The sequence below is a fragment of the Notothenia rossii genome (assembly GCF_949606895.1).
Source record: "Notothenia rossii genome assembly, chromosome: 6".
Lineage (NCBI taxonomy): Eukaryota > Metazoa > Chordata > Actinopteri > Perciformes > Nototheniidae > Notothenia > Notothenia rossii.
This window is the reverse complement of record NC_136909.1, coordinates 7,105,460-7,121,880: the sequence shown is the minus strand read 5'-3', so window position 1 is coordinate 7,121,880 and position 16,421 is coordinate 7,105,460. Positions and strand designations below refer to the sequence as shown.

Sequence of the window (16,421 nt, the reverse complement as noted above, 5' to 3'; positions counted from 1 at the left end):
CCACTAACGCACTAGACCACTGCACCACAGCTAGTACTTGAAACACAGAGTATTACTGATGTAGAAACAAAGAGAATGCTCTAAAGACGGTGCAGTAAGATTTGAAGATGTAAATTCAGTTTGCTGTAAATGTTTCTCTCCTGTTGAGCGGTCATGAAGCCCCGCCCCCTCCTTCTCCTGAGTGTTTGTACTTTGATGTGAGAACTGTAATAGTACATTGTGTGCTGTTTCTTTCAGAGCTGCACACTTGTCATCCTGGTTGCTTTCAGTGAGGCACTAGACCATTCAAATGTGATGGCTGCACTAACAACTGTGAGTGTGGTACTCTGTTCATGACTTGCTTCTTCTTCTTCTTCTTCTTCTTTCAATAGGTACATGTTGGACCCCAAGAAAAAGCCCCATGTCAAAATTCAGCCCCCGTTCATCAGACCTGACTTTTCAGAGAGGCAGATCACCATCAAGATCAGCGACAACGGCATCCACAGCACCATCATCAGCTCCAAGGTGACTTCATTACAATTACTGCATCTACCTGTTACTAGGGCTGCTCGATTATGGCAAAAATCATAATCTCGATTAATTGGGTCAAAAATTGATATCACGATTATTAAAAACGATTATCCTTTTACTTTGAAAACATCAATTTATTGGAGAAAAAACATTTGAACAGTATGTTTTTAACAGTTGATTACCCTGAACTTTAAGTATAACTCAACTGAAAAACCAATAAAAAAAAAAAAAAATCATAAAAACAAATAAATAATCGTTATCTTTCGATTACGTTGTTTTCCTAATCGTTGCAAGCCATAATCGTAATTGCGATTAAAATACGATTAATTGAGCAGCCCTACCTGTTGCTCCATCATTTAACTGACGCACAGTAGGTCTTTCTTTGCGGGGTTTAAGCATTTCAGCTCCCCTAATCCTCATCGTCTCACGTCAGAAATGTGACACCCAGTGCGTCCCCAGGTCCTTTTTGCTCCTGAGAGACTTCAACTCAAGGGAGCATATCAAAGGATCAGTCGCTCACCAAAGCAGTCATGAGAAATCCTTGTTTGTAAAACAGGGTATTTTTAGACACTTGACGTCAAAGCCAGGTGACTCACTGATAGGAGGGAATGACTTGGACCCCTGAGGTCTGTCATTTGTGTATATCGGTGATTTTAAAGACAAACAAACATGTCATTTTATTTAAAAAATACAATTAAAAAATGGTTGAGAGGCCAGTTGGTCTAAAATCATGCCATTTTTGATTAAACCCAACTTGGAAATATTTGATGGACGTAAGTGAGGGTCCTTTTAAGTATGCATAACAGATTTCATATGTACCTGTAAAACACACTCCTCACCTCGGGGGCTCCTGTGAAGAAAAGCATCCATTGCCCTTTTAAATATATAGATATAAGAAGAAGATCCAATTCTTATTTTTTCTCATTTTTTCTGCAACTGCAAACGAACTTAGGGGCAAAAAAGAAAAATGTCCTCTGACTTTAAAAGAAGAGCTCCAACAGTTTTACACATCAAAGTGTGTTTACAGGTCTTGGGGAGTAGCCTGCTCCTGCATTATGTAAAGCAGCTGTGTTCATCTCTCTGAGCTCCACAGGGAGCTGCACACACTCTCATGCATAGCTGCGAGGGTCAGTGAGGACTGAAGGCTACAATTAAGAAAATGAAAGGGGGCTGTGGAGTTATCAAGAAGTGAGCTGAGCAGCGCCTCTGCCTCAGGCTAGCAGCTCCGGGCTATATTACCTACTTCTAGCAAAACACAAGATCATTTACCGTCAGCAGACGAGTCGCTGAATAATGTCTGCTTCAGATTTGGACAAGAAAGAAGAATACGTGAAATTAAATAGACAACATCTCTGGTTTTGCTGGATTGATGTTGGCTTTAAACCAGGTGCAATGCTTGATAAGTTAAGCACTCTTTATTTATTTTTTACAAGCTTTGTTTATTGATTTTCGTACACAAATTAAACAGAGATGACAGGGCGGTTGTGATCGACAGTGTCACATTACAGTTGTGCAGATCACATAACATATGAAACATTACAACAAGACAAAAACAACAAAATACAAACAAACACATAACCTCATTCTCTTCAGGTAAGAGTACAAATAAATAAAAATAAATACAAATTTTCACATATACATATATATACGTACATATAAAATAATTTTAAAAAAAATATATATATATATACAAACACATACATACATACATACATACATACATACATACATACATACATACATACATACATACATACATACATACATACATACATACATACATATTCGGGTCTTATTCCGGAATATCCGCGAAGGTCCCGGACACTTCGGAACTTCCCGGAGGAGCCTCTCAATGTGTAACGGACTTTTTCAAGCTGCAAATTATTAAAAATGTCCCTCATCCACATAGTGTGGGAAGGTGGTGTTGGTGATTTCCATCTTGTTAGAATAAAACGTCTTGCTAGTAATGTTGCAAAGGCTATAAGGTCTGCTTTGAGCCGAGGCAAAGGCAGGCTTGGGATGCCAAATACTGCCGTAATGGCATTAGGCTCTATAAGCGTCCCAGTTACCTCTGACAAAGGACTGAAAATTGAAGTCCAGTAGTTGTGCAGAGACGAACATGACCAAAACACATGCAAATGGATTAAGCGCTCTTTTTAACAAGTTAATTGAGAAACAAAACTGTCTATCCAACACTGAGATCATTTCATAGTTTCCATTTTGTTGGAAGTGGCTTCTCGAGAGACTTTTAAGCCACGACACATCAGTTGAACTGGTTTAGCTTTCCCCGTCTAAAACCAACCCCTTCCCCACAAACAGACATCATATAGAAAATAGGAGAACAAGGGGTGTCAACAAATATATTCAGGGGCGTAAACAACTAAGGTGAGTAGATAAATATTCAACACATAATGTAAACTAATAAAACAACGCATATTAAACAATTAAAAGAAAACGTATATGTCGTGGCTTCCTTCCTTGTTTTTCCATCAAGCCACTAGACGCCTTAAACAGACAGTTCTAACTGGTTTCTTTCCTTAAATTACTCACAGTTTGAAGTGTTGCTTGGCCTCCGATGGTTTAGAAGATGTGGCGATGTGTTTGCTCAAAATAAAATAACAAACTTTTGCACATGCAACAAAGAAAAATAGGCCTTTACAATATTCAAAAGAAATAGGCAAAACTCAAATAAAACAAACAACTTAGGTATTCTTTCTTTCGTGATAATGCTTATAACTTCACAACTTAAATGGTACTTGTACGGTTTGTATGTATGTGTACGGTACGAGTACGTTACGTTACGGTTAAAAACTGTTCCTCGACGGCGTCTCTCAACAGGTTGCCCATCACTGTGGCGTTAGCACAGGTGCCGTGGGAATTGTAGTCCTTTATAGTGCGTTGACTACAGGTGGCCTTTCTTATCAAATCAAAATACTGGCTCTAACAGTATATAATAAACTCAGTTAATGGCTCCTACACACTCAATTAGCCACTAAAGACTAACAAATGAAGTTTTACAACTGTCTGCTGATCTAACGTTAGGATTAAAACTGTGTAGATAACTGTTTTGATGCAAAAACGATTTATATTCGGCAGTGTGTTAAACATGCAATGTCAAATCAGAAATCAGACGTTATGAATATACGTTGTCACAGCAAAGGACGGTAGAGATACAAGGCAAATACTATGAGAAGGTTAACATTAAAATAGAAGCACCTAACATATATTAATAACATAAAGGTTGAATAAGTACAGATCTTAGGTATGGTGGAGTAGAGTTAGTGAATGAACTACCAGCCAGATATAACATGAGAGTAGATATGGCACAGTGATATTTCACAGTGTAAGCGAGTGAAGTAGCAACAGGTAATAACAACCTTAACATGTATTGGTTGCACACATGTATTGTTATTACAAATGTGTGTTTGATTTTATAGTTGTGCCTTGCTGTGTTCCTCACATCATCTTTGCAACTGCATGTACAATGTTTGTTTATTTAAGTCTGGAGATTTTTAACACCGTTGTATATGACACCTGATGAGACAGTTTTCAACCGCATCTGAATCAGTTAATTAAGGACGTTCTTAAAGGTGGGGTAGGTAAGTTTCAGAAACCGGCTTGAGATACACTTGTTGTTATATTCCATGGAATGCTCTTAACATCCCGGTAGCGATTAATATCTGAAGTGCTTTGACAAAAAATCCATTAAAAAATATCATCTGTGGAAGCCGTGGCGCTGTAAAAAGCCCGACCAATCATCTGAGCCGGCCCGGCTAAAGTAACTGGATGGCCTACCTGCCTGTCAGCCTTCCATCTGTGCACAAACTTATCTCATGCCCTCATTGGTCATGTGAGCGTTCGTGTGTGTTGGAGGAGGGGCTCTGTAAGGAAGGGGCAGATTTGTTCTGGCTGTGTATTTTCAAATTCTAGCGCACTCGAGCTGGTTTCTCCAAAATGACCTACCTCACCTTTAAGGAAGGAGGATACCACTTGAACTATTGATTAAGATTTATTATTTTGAGAGTCAGTTTGTGAGTTTTTTCAAATATGTTGTTAATAAAATACTTGTTATTATCTTAAGACATGCGGTTGCTTATAGTTCTGCAGGTTTGGAAGCCGCTGTAGAGAATATCGATGCCTCCGTCACTCTAGCACAGGCTCCCTTTCTATTTCATGTTCTTCTTCTGGATGCTTCTAACACCTAACTCTCCTCCCTGCAGTCTAAAACCAGTCTGGATGGTCTGGATGAGAAAGAAATGCAGCCGCCGCTGCCGCCCAAAGCCGAGCGCTACAGCCAGCTGAAGGGCCAGCTGACCTCCAGCGAAGGTGAGGAACAAAGCCCGCCTCTGTTCACCATCACAACATCATACCTCCTCTCTATCTCCTGTCATCAAATCATCACTGTCTGCCCGTAGAGCGATGAGTGAGGCAATGAAACTCAATATTCATATAATAATCCTAATTATTGCCAGCATGGCTGCCTCTTACAAGTGAGCACCGTGAGTACTGATTTTAAAGAGTTACAAGAGAGCATAAAATACATACATGTCGTAAAAAGCCCCTGGACACACTGAATGGGATTTCTGTAAGAGTGACCTTATGACAACAGGTAATTTTGTTTATTTTTGTTCCTATATTTACTCTTATTCTGTTATTTCTGTTGCTGCTATTTCACCTGCATTCCCTTAAAGAATCTAGCACGACCTTATTCCATTGCACCCTTATCTTGAAGTCTATAACACACTCTATCCTTAATTTGCTCGTGCTCCAACACATTGTACGTGACAATCTCTAAGCGGTTGACCAATCACAACAGGGCTGGGCCAGCTAACCAATCAGAGCAGACTGGGCTCTGGTTTCAGACAGAGGGTGAAAAGAGGTGCTTTAGCACAGACAGTATGAAAAAAATAAAGAGCTTTTTGAACCTTAAAGCATCGAGACATGTCCTAGTAGAGACACTACATACTGATATACACCTGAACATCAGCAGGAGAGGACTCTTTAAAGTAGAGACACTACATACTGATATACAGCTGAACATCAGCAGGAGAGGACTCTTTAAAGTAGAGACACTACATACTGATATACACCTGAACATCAGCAGGAGAGGACTCTTTAAAGTAGAGACACTACATTCTGATATACACCTGAACATCAGCAGGAGAGGACTCTTTAAAGTAGAGACACTACATACTGATATACACCTGAACATCAGCAGGAGAGGACTCTTTAAAGTAGAGACACTACATACTGATATACACCTGAACATCAGCAGGAGAGGACTCTTTAAAGTAGAGACACTACATACTGATATACAGCTGAACATCAGCAGGAGAGGACTCTTTAAAGTAGAGACACTACATACTGATATACAGCTGAACATCAGCAGGAGAGGACTCTTTAAAGTAGAGACACTACATACTGATATACACCTGAACATCAGCAGGAGAGGACTCTTTAAAGTAGAGACACTACATTCTGATATACACCTGAACATCAGCAGGAGAGGACTCTTTAAAGTAGAGACACTACATACTGATATACACCTGAACATCAGCAGGAGAGGACTCTTTAAAGTAGAGACACTACATACTGATATACACCTGAACATCAGCAGGAGAGGACTCTTTAAAGTAGAGACACTACATACTGATATACACCTGAACATCAGCAGGAGAGGACTCTTTAAAGTAGAGACACTACATACTGATATACACCTGAACATCAGCAGGAGAGGACTCTTTAAAGTAGAGACACTACATACTGATATACACCTGAACATCAGCAGGAGAGGACTCTTTAAAGTAGAGACACTACATACTGATATACACCTGAGCATCAGCAGGAGAGGACTCTTTAAAGTAGAGACACTACATACTGATATACACCTGAACATCAGCAGGAGAGGACTCTTTAAAGTAGAGACACTACATACTGATATACACCTGAACATCAGCAGGAGAGGACTCTTTAAAGTAGAAACACTAAATACTGATATACACCTGAACATCAGCAGGACAGGACTCTTTAAAGTAGAGACACTACATACTGATATACACCTGAACATCAGCAGGAGAGGACTCTTTGAAATATCTGTTCATTTAGGATCACAATACCTCAGGATAACATTTATTTATTTATTTTAGATGTTACATTTTAAAAACCTTGATTAGCTACATATCATCACAGCTTCATCATCGCAGCTCCCTCTGTACAGCACCAGTGTGTGATTGCCTCTAATTTAGCGTGATAAATGTCCCACTGTCAGGTCATTGGCCTTTTTCATTCTGGAGAATAGCCGTGATTTGTAACAAGGAGGCCAGATTTGTTCACTGACTCAGAATCACCAGCTCTCCTGTCTGATGGCGTTTCACTGAGCTGTGCCTCGTGGAGGATGAGAGAGGAGGTGTAGAATCAGGACTGTAACTAAAACAATGAGTGGAAATATGAACTGTGACATATCCTGTATGCGAGTGAGAGAGGGAATGGTCTTAAATGTGATGTATTTAATAATATGAGGTGTCAGTGATATACATCTGTCGGATCTCCGGTGCCATGCTGCATTATATCAGGGAGGGAACACTTCCTGCTCTTCCATGGAGCAACATCACGCCCTGCTGGTGCTTCAAAGAACTGCAGCCTGCTTCAATGTGTTTCCTCCCTTTTTTTAATTAGAAAACTCAGAAGAAGTGTAAACTTTGCATATCCCTCAGAGCAGAGGTTTACAGATCTTTGGTTTTAGTTCAATTAGTAAGATAAGATAAGATAGTAATTTATTGATTCAAATTTGAGAAATGTTTGTGTTGCAGCATAAAAAGACATGGCATTGTACAATAAAAATGTAAGTCAAGAAATAGAGACACTACATACTAATATACAGCTGAACATCAGCAGGAGAGGACTCTTTAAAGTAGAGACACTACATACTAATATACAGCTGAACATCAGCAGGAGAGGACTCTTTAAAGTAGAGACACTACATACTAATATACACCTGAACATCAGCAGGAGAGGACTCTTTAAAGTAGAGACACTACATACTGATATATACCTGAACATCAGCAGGAGAGGACTCTTTAAAGTAGAGACACTACATACTGATATACACCTGAACATCAGCAGGAGAGGACTCTTTAAAGTAGAGACACTACATACTGATATACACCTGAACATCAGTAGGAGAGGACTCTTTAAAGTAGAGACTCTTTAAAGTAGAGACACTACATACTGATATACTCCTGGACATCAGCAGGAGAGGACTCTTTAAAGTAGAGACACTACATACTGATATACACCTGGACATCAGCAGGAGAGGACTCTTTAAAGTAGAGACACTACATACTGATATACACCTGAACATCAGCAGGAGAGGACTCTTTAAAGTAGAGACACTACATACTGATATACACCTGAACATCAGCAGGAGAGGACTCTTTAAAGTAGAGACACTACATACTGATATACACCTGGAAATAAACAAGAACGTAGAACATATACATGTTGAATTTAACAAGGTATTATATATACTTAACTATATGACAGATATACCAGTAATACCGCAGCCTAGAAAATCTCCTTTTAAAAGTCATGATTTCAACATTTTCTTATAAAAAGCACAACAAGATTAGCTTCAAAATATCCTAAAAGTACACAAAGTAATCCGCAGTGTATATATATGTTATTGGAATATGCTATTGGATTTTAATAATTGATGCATTCATCTGTTTGTTTCATCTGATTTTGTTTTGACTATACAAACTGCTGGGAAAGCTTGTAATGCTCACCAATGTATCAATAACATTTCCCTATATAATACCACATTAGTGTATTGTTCACTGTATATTTTATTAAATCTGACTCTTTAAAGTAACTAGAGTTATCAAATAAATGAAGTAGACTAAAAAGAACAAATAAATACAAACGCGGGACCTGGAAAGTAACTCTAACAGTTTTTAAGCAAAGTACTTGTTCAAACTGCCTCATAGACACAAACTAATCTAATTTAATCCACGGTGTATTTTGTGATGTGCGGACATCTTGCTGTTGTTGGATTGAAATCAGTTACATGGTGTCTTACTGTCTGACCAAAGTACCTTTTTAAATAGATGTAAGCACAGTAGTTAAGTACAGTAAACTGCATCGTAGACAGAAACTAATGTATTTATTTTAAACATTATTTATTAGGTTTTTTCAACAGCATACAGTTATTCTATCAGAGCATGTATCAAAAGTAGGTAAACAAATCTTCACTTTATAGAAAAATAAGTAGAGTAACATTGTAAATACTAGACAAACTAATTTAAATGTAACTCAATCCACGGTGTATTTAGTCATGAATGGACCCCATGCTGTTGCAGGATTGAAATGTGTTTGATATCAGTCACATGGTCTCTTACAGTCTGACCACCCAGCCACTCTGATTTATTTTCACTTTGCAGGAATAGCAAGGGGTGTTTTTATGAACTCAATCCCTACTGCCTCTTTTCTCTGATTCATCTCTGAGGTGTTGTCATTTCTCCCAGACTGACTTTCAATCAGAGCGGCTGTAATAGTTTCTGTTTCCTGCACCGTGCTAACTCTGCTCTTCTCTCTCTGTGTGATTTCTAGATAGTTCTCTCTCTGGTAAGACCCACCCTTTGACTCCAGCCATGTACAAGTTCAGACCGTCCCTTGGTACCATGCCGAAAGTCCACTACCACCCCGCTGGAGAGAAGGTGAGACATGAGGGGTTTGGCACTTATAGATAGACAGACAGACAGACAGACAGACAGACACAGACAGACAGACAGACAGACAGACAGACACAGAAAGACACAGACAGACAGACAGACAGACAGACAGACAGACAGAGACAGACAGAGACAGACAGACAGACAGACAGACAGACAGACAGACAGACAGACAGACAGACAGACAGACAGACAGACAGACACACAGAGAGACACACAGAGAGACAGACAGACACACACACAGACAGACAGACAGACAGACAGACAGACAGGTGAAGGCAATGTACAAAAGAGAAATTGATATCGGCAGGGATAAGGTATATGCCACTGCATGGTGCCCTCTACAAAAAGCTGATGGGATTCGTTTTGATGATTGCAGACAAAAGCTGTACGGGAAAAAAACATTCAAGATGCTTTTCAGCAAGATAACCAATTAACACCACTTTCAAGTGTAAATGCCAGACATAAAAGGCATCTCAAACTAAGGAGTCGTTTTTCTACGTGATTAAGTTTAATGTCCGCTCCTTTGCAGTTTCATTTACCACTTTTTAGGACACATAAAAGCTTCCCCATTCACAAGTTTGGTATTTACTGGTGGATTTTATTTCAAAGGAGAACACTTTAAAATCTCTCATGCTTTAGTTTAAAAACATTAAAAACCATATGACTTTGAGATGAGGGAACCTCACTGGTAAAAGTGTTATGTTTAGGTTTTAAGACTCCTTCAGCTCTCTATAGCCACGGTTTTATGGCTTGTTCAGCTTTCCATACCAGCTGTTAGGGACAAACACTTCCTTCACAGCTCCACAAAGATCTGACGTGTTTTTCTGCTCCTCAGATTGTCATGCCGGATGAGCGGAAGACCTCGGCCATCTTGGAAGAGGGCGTCCGCGGTCACGACTACCGATCCGAGCCGAACCTGGACCTGCCGGAGTACACCAACGCCCCGCTCCACCGCACCTTCCAGTCCTCCCCCCACCAGCTGGACTCCGACCCCCTGACCTCTCGCTCCCTCAGCCTGAAGCAGGGTCAGCCGCAGACCCTCACCTCCACCCCGTACAAGAGCGTCTTCTCCCCCAACACGCTGTCCAACCGTAACGGCAGCCTCTCCTACGACAGCCTGCTGAACCCCAGCATCTCTCCAGCGGCCCCCCCCAGCGAGTGCGTGTCCCACCGCGGGATCCCCTCCAGCGGCTTCCACTCGCCCTACCTGCCCACCAAAATGTGCCACATCCGGGAAACGGACATGCAGAGGCACCAGGTTTCCTCCGCCTACAGTCCGGTGATGCACCAAAGAGCGGTGGGCCGGCAGCCCTCCCCTCACCTGCGGGACCGCGACCCCTCCCCCGTGCGCTACGACAACCTCTCCCAGACCATCATGGCCTCCATCCAGGAGCGGAAGGACATGGAGGAGCGGGAGAAGAGGCAGATTATTCACGGGCGCTCTCAGACCCACATCTACGCCCAGGACTCTGGCGTGTTTGACGGGGGTTACGGTTTACCCCCGAGTGTTTGCTACCCGGACGGGCCTCGTGGCTCCGTCTCCAGAGGCCCCACACCCCCCGCCTACGGAGGGTCCCGGGACAACCTGATGGGGGTCGGGCTGGTGAGTTATGGGCAGCGAGCCCCAGCGTTACGCTCCACGCTGGGCCGCGCCCCCAGGACTTCCTCCACCTCCCTCCACACGGATCATAGTAGCAGCAACAGCAGCCAGAGCAGGGCCGGTCCCCCCGAGGGTCTCTACCGCTCCCCGGCCCACCAACCCCACTCCCCCGCCATGCCCCGATCCCCCTCCTACTCCCACCAAAAACTCTCCTACATCAGTGCCCTAGAGAGGACAGACTCCCCTCGTCTGGGGGGCCCAAGGTATGAAACCTAACGTCCCCCCCCTGAGGGACTGCATGCTTTGAATGTGTTCCCGCTGGAGACCCTGCTCCTCCTGCTGGACACACACAGATTGAGGGCTGTAGTGCACTAGTCCTAACCGAGGCAATGTGTAGCGTTTGAATACGGTGTTTGTCTAACTGTTATGTTATGTTTAAAACTGTCTGGTGTGAATTCTTACATGTATTTTGGGAATTTATATGTTCGCCTTTCTAGTAAAATATCAATTTTTGTATTATTTCACAAGTTAATAAAGCTGTGTAACTACTCATTTCTTTTTGTTTTGCATGCTTTTTATTTATTTCATCTAACATCTCCAAGTCTCACTAACAAGAACACTTCCAACTAGGGCTGGGCGATATGGATTATTTAAAACATTACAATATATTTTAACTAATACCCCCAATATAGATAGTGTGACGATATCGTATGGCTGACTATGAGAGCTTTTATAAATATTTACACAATGAGATATTTAATAAACAATCATCAGTAATGTGGATATCATGACTAATTAAAAAAAAAATGAAAACCAGGAAAGGACACTTTAACACAATATCTAGCCTCATACTATTATATTTATATATAATGCTATATTGCCCAGCCCTTCATCTTACCAACTGTCTATGCATCTCCTCTGTTCTTTTCATATGACACTGTCCAGAACGCCTGAACTAACCTGCATGCTGCTACGACCCTTACTGTTTCTGTTTGTGTTGAATCTCGTTGTGTTGAATCTCTTGTGTTAAATAATTGTCCTCGCTCTTCTCTTCCCACTCAGAGAGGCCATGAAAGTAAACGGGCAAATGGACTGTCCCACCCTGAGCCCCAGCCGTCACAGTAACGTCAAAAAGGTGACAGGTGTAGGAGGCACCACGTATGAGATATCGGTGTGAGACGATCCAACTCCAACGACCGCCCCGCTGCAAAGAGATCCTCCTTTATTTTAGTGAAATCTCAATAACATGGGGCAACAGTTATTGTCCAATCAGAGGATCTGTCTGCGTGTGTGTGTGTGTGTGTGTGTGTGTGTGTGTGTGTGTGTGTGTGTGTGTGTGTGTGTGTGTGTGTGTGTGTGTGTGTGTGTGTGTGGGGTTGTTTGTCAGTGTGTGTGTGTGTGGGTGTGTGTGTGTGTGTCAGATACAGTGTGTGTAAGGAGTGTTTTGTTGTTAAGATTTTGTGGCGCATCATCTTGGTGGTTAAAAGTGGACTGTTAATGTTATTACTGTTGTCTCTGAGCTGTGGTCATGGAGCGAATGTTGACCCGAATGTCTCACAAACTTTGCTGAAGGCTGAACAAAAACCGACGATTCAACACCGACATCCCGACCATGGAGCTCTGTGAGAAAACCCCTTTTTTTCTGAGTGGATTGACCTCAAGGTGCTTCACATTAACGTGTACTTTTCATGCCTTCTCCAGAGTATTAGTATTTGAGAAGTGATGGAGGAGGGGTCATTTAGATCAGCCCCTCATGCATAGACAGGCAACACAAGTGATGAATATATCAGAAAGGGGGGTATCGAGAAAGGGAAGTCATATCATATCATGTCTGGTGGTTGCAATCCAAATCCATTGCGATTTAGCAGAGTGGTGCAGTGAGGACATATTTTGTATGCTAACCCAGAAGTTAGCATCGCAGGGGGTCCCTGGATAATGGGATTGCTTCATTGGATTCAAGTTTGTTGCCGAAAATATGATCTATGGCAAACACACATTTATGATGTTTTACACGAGTTGTTTAGCATGGTAATCGCCACATATTAACACCACTTGACGATCATATGGCTGTTGCATGGTTGTGCATTACCTGCGCTAAGCTAAAGGATGACGCAAGATTCCGTTTAGTAGTTTATATCGTCACTTGTTGACATCTGCAGGGGGTATTTACTGATGCATTTTATGTTGTGAACGTCTCTTCAGCTTGTGTTAACTACAGACCTTATTTCAGCGGTCAAACCAAAAACACTTTCAAAATGGCTAACTTGGAAACCAGGACGTTTTAAAATACTAAGTAATTTCCGTGTTTTAAGACTCATTCCTGCACCACTCTTGACTACACAGCTAAGCTGAATACTTGATTCTGATTGGTCAATTTGGACATTCAACAGTCTGTTCTTTTTCGATAGCAGACTGCTGCTCTGATGAAGGGACTATGTTCAGTCGTATTCATCTGCGGGAAGAAGCCCGGTACGTCAGTTGTTGCAACAAAAAAAACATTAGTGTCCCTCCTTCAGAAAAACACTGTGGAATACTATTTGAATATTACATTTTATATGTTTTGGTTAGCACAAAACTTTGGATCCATGATGGCCAAATTGTTCCACGTAAAGACAAGAGAACAAAAACAAGAAAATTAAATCTATAGCGTGAGTCAAATTGTTGATTTATTTAGTGAGCAGCCGTGTAGTAAGCTGGATAATGTGCAACCTGTCTCATATATCACGGCTCGTTGCATTTAATTCCTTACATGGTTCATTGCATCACAAATAAGTTTCTCAGGACTGAATGCAACCAGCAGAGATGCTACATGATAGGGTTTGATTATACTACCCCCTTGTATTCCCTTCTTAAAGGTGCAGTACATCGTCCTCGGCCTCTGCTTGTTTTAGTGGAGTTCAGTCGGGTGATTTCAACACGACACGAGTGCAGGACGGATAGATTCTGTTCTGAAAGATAACATTACCTCATCACAAGTCAGAACGAGTCCAGCCTTGCTCAACCAAAACAACTTTCTGTTTTGTGTCTGAAGAAAAAATAAGAAATTGTGTTTAGTTTGTTAGTTGTTTATGTTATAATCATAGGAATGGAAAGCGGTGTACAAGCCATCGTCCCATGTAGTGAAATGAAGATAACTGGTTGCTCATTCATTATTCTGTCTCTATTTTTTTTTTAAATGGGTTTGTTTCATTTTTATATAGCCAACCTTTCAAAAGCTATGTTTGATACATCTTTTTTTATACGCTTTACTAAGCCTGGAATGGATGTTTTTATTTTGAGTGGAGTTTTTTTTCTTAATAAATTATAAATTCAGTAAATAAATGAAGTCATTATAAGAGGAAAAGTCAATGTTCTGCCTTGAAGTGTGTATAAGAAAGGATGATGACATGTTATTACAGGATAAGTGATGTGAGGAAGGGAAATGTGTGCACATATTGGGCTTTTAATTGAAGATGCCTTGAGATTTCAGTGCTAAAAAGTGACTACACACCCCCTTAATTTCTCAAAGACGGTGAATGGGTGACATCAGGAAGACGGAAAATGTCAAATGAATTTGCAGCAGCTGTCTGGTACAGCTCCAGTATCTCCTGCCACTCGGAGATGCAAAACCTTTCTCTTTTGTTGCTTTAAAGTCTAAAATGTTTTATTAATTTTGACCATTAAACAGACTAGTATTATGTAAGTGGAAGGTTTTAATTTGCATGAACTGAATATGAAAGAATAAGCCAGAATTTACATGGATGTTGGAAGTGGTGGATTTGGTCCGACTGCAATTTGCATGACAAATAAACCATTGTTGCCTTTTGAGAAGATAACGCATTGCTGGTTGAAAACTATTGTACACTATGGGGTGATGAATTACCGTTAGTGTTAGACTGGGTAACATTTAAAGGAACAGTTCAGCACAAAATCTAAAATATTAATTAATATCTTCTTACTTGTTTGGCTATTTATCAATTAAGATAGTTTGGATTTACATTATATGCGAGAGAAGGCAGATATTTTCACAGCCATTTCTCACTTGGACAAGCAAGACAATCTACATTGATAAATAGCACTACAGGTAAAGGGAAAATATGAATTTGGGGGTGTACTGTACCTTTAAGAGCGGATGGTTCTGGAGGACGGTAATTAGTGAGGAAATTGAATCACTTTTTCAAGAATATTTTTTCTTCCCGTTTCTGGTGCATTCACCCTTTCCTTTGTCCAGAGATCAGGGTGCAAAGGTTAATAACTGAGGTAGTGAGTGTTCCCCCTACTAAGGTCTCACCCAGCTGCCTTACCACGAACACAGTAATGTTGAGAAACAGGATAATAATCTATATCAGTCATGTATTTTTGAATTGTTGTGAGGCTGAAGTTTGAAAGGATGCTTTTTGGGGAGATCTGATGGGTTTTTTGTCGGTGAAACAGCAAACTGGATCGTAATGAAAGACCTGAGTGTCTGAAAATAAGAGTCTATCACGAACACATATCGAAACACGATCGATGTCATTCCTCTTTAAGATGACTGCCATTAGTCCAACGTTCTTTTATTTGGGGATGGACATCGCTGCAGGTCAGGGAGCATTCCTGACAGTCAGAAAAAAATTCATGTTTCATTTGTCAGCCGCGAGCTGATGTGTTTTCTGAAGCTCAAATAGAAAGATCATTATGTATTAAAATATAGAATATACTATAAATGTAAATGCGTTCCTATTTTTGTGAAGAGGAAATATTTCCCAATGAGCAGAGTAAATAAAAGTGTCCAACTCTTGGAGTGAATTGATTCTTGTGAATTCATAATCTGTACAGCATTGTTATTTCTTGTATAGTCTGTTAAAATAATAATTACATTGACATTTATAAGAGAATGCAAAAGCCATTACCTCCTTTAACCCTTATGTTGTGTTCGGGTCTCCCGTGACGTTTCATTTTCAAATTATATAATAACTACGCTCTAGTTTTTTTTGTCGCAGCAAGGCTGCATGATATCCTCCACCACAGCTTTATAAACACTGCAAAACTGACTTTTAGCCAATTCTGAAGGTCTCAAAAAAAAAAAAAAAGTGTATAATTCGGTGTTGGGGTCTGGGAAGATCCGGCAGAATGTTGTGGGTCACTCGGGGTCAAATTTGGCCCAATCAAGATTAACCTTTGACACCCCTCCCCCACTGCAACACATTTTTTCACAACATGCACCTGGGCCGTTTCTCAATCGCGAGGAAACTGGCTTCCAAGCCAATATTTCAAGGATACTACGTCATCGAGTGCCGCCGAAGGACTGTTCCAATCTCCAGCATACTTGGAATTCCACCGAGGCCGCGTCCTTGGTTTGGGGGTAATTTCGAGGCTGCATATGTGTAGACTTCGCGTCCTTCAAATCCCCACAATGCTTTGCGCACGGACCAATTAACCCAAATCTGTGGAGGAAAATGTAAGGCGGGGCCTCTCATGACGCACACCTGCACACTTGCTCGCCTGTTCCACTCTTCGTTTTCCGATTGCCAGGAAGGATTCTTGCCTAGCTTCTGAAGCAAGTGACTCGGAAGACATGTGTTACCAAGCAAGCATCCTCGCGATTGAGAAAAGGCCACGGT

At 41.1% G+C, this 16,421-nt stretch overlaps 1 protein-coding gene across 2 annotated transcripts in view; it reads left to right on the top strand.

Moving 5' to 3' along the window:
- The window catches only part of zdhhc8b (zDHHC palmitoyltransferase 8b), a 92,182-nt gene extending 76,584 nt beyond the window's left edge, over positions 1-15,598 (top strand). For both annotated transcript variants that reach the window (XM_079690046.1, XM_079690047.1), the window contains 5 exons: positions 372-504; positions 4,731-4,836; positions 9,118-9,224; positions 10,078-11,105; positions 11,905-15,598. In XM_079690046.1, coding sequence (XP_079546172.1) covers positions 372-504; positions 4,731-4,836; positions 9,118-9,224; positions 10,078-11,105; positions 11,905-12,019 — 1,489 coding nt within the window. In that variant the 3' untranslated portion in view covers positions 12,020-15,598. The remainder of the gene's footprint in view (positions 1-371; positions 505-4,730; positions 4,837-9,117; positions 9,225-10,077; positions 11,106-11,904) is intronic.
- The last annotated feature ends 823 nt before the right edge of the window (positions 15,599-16,421 follow it).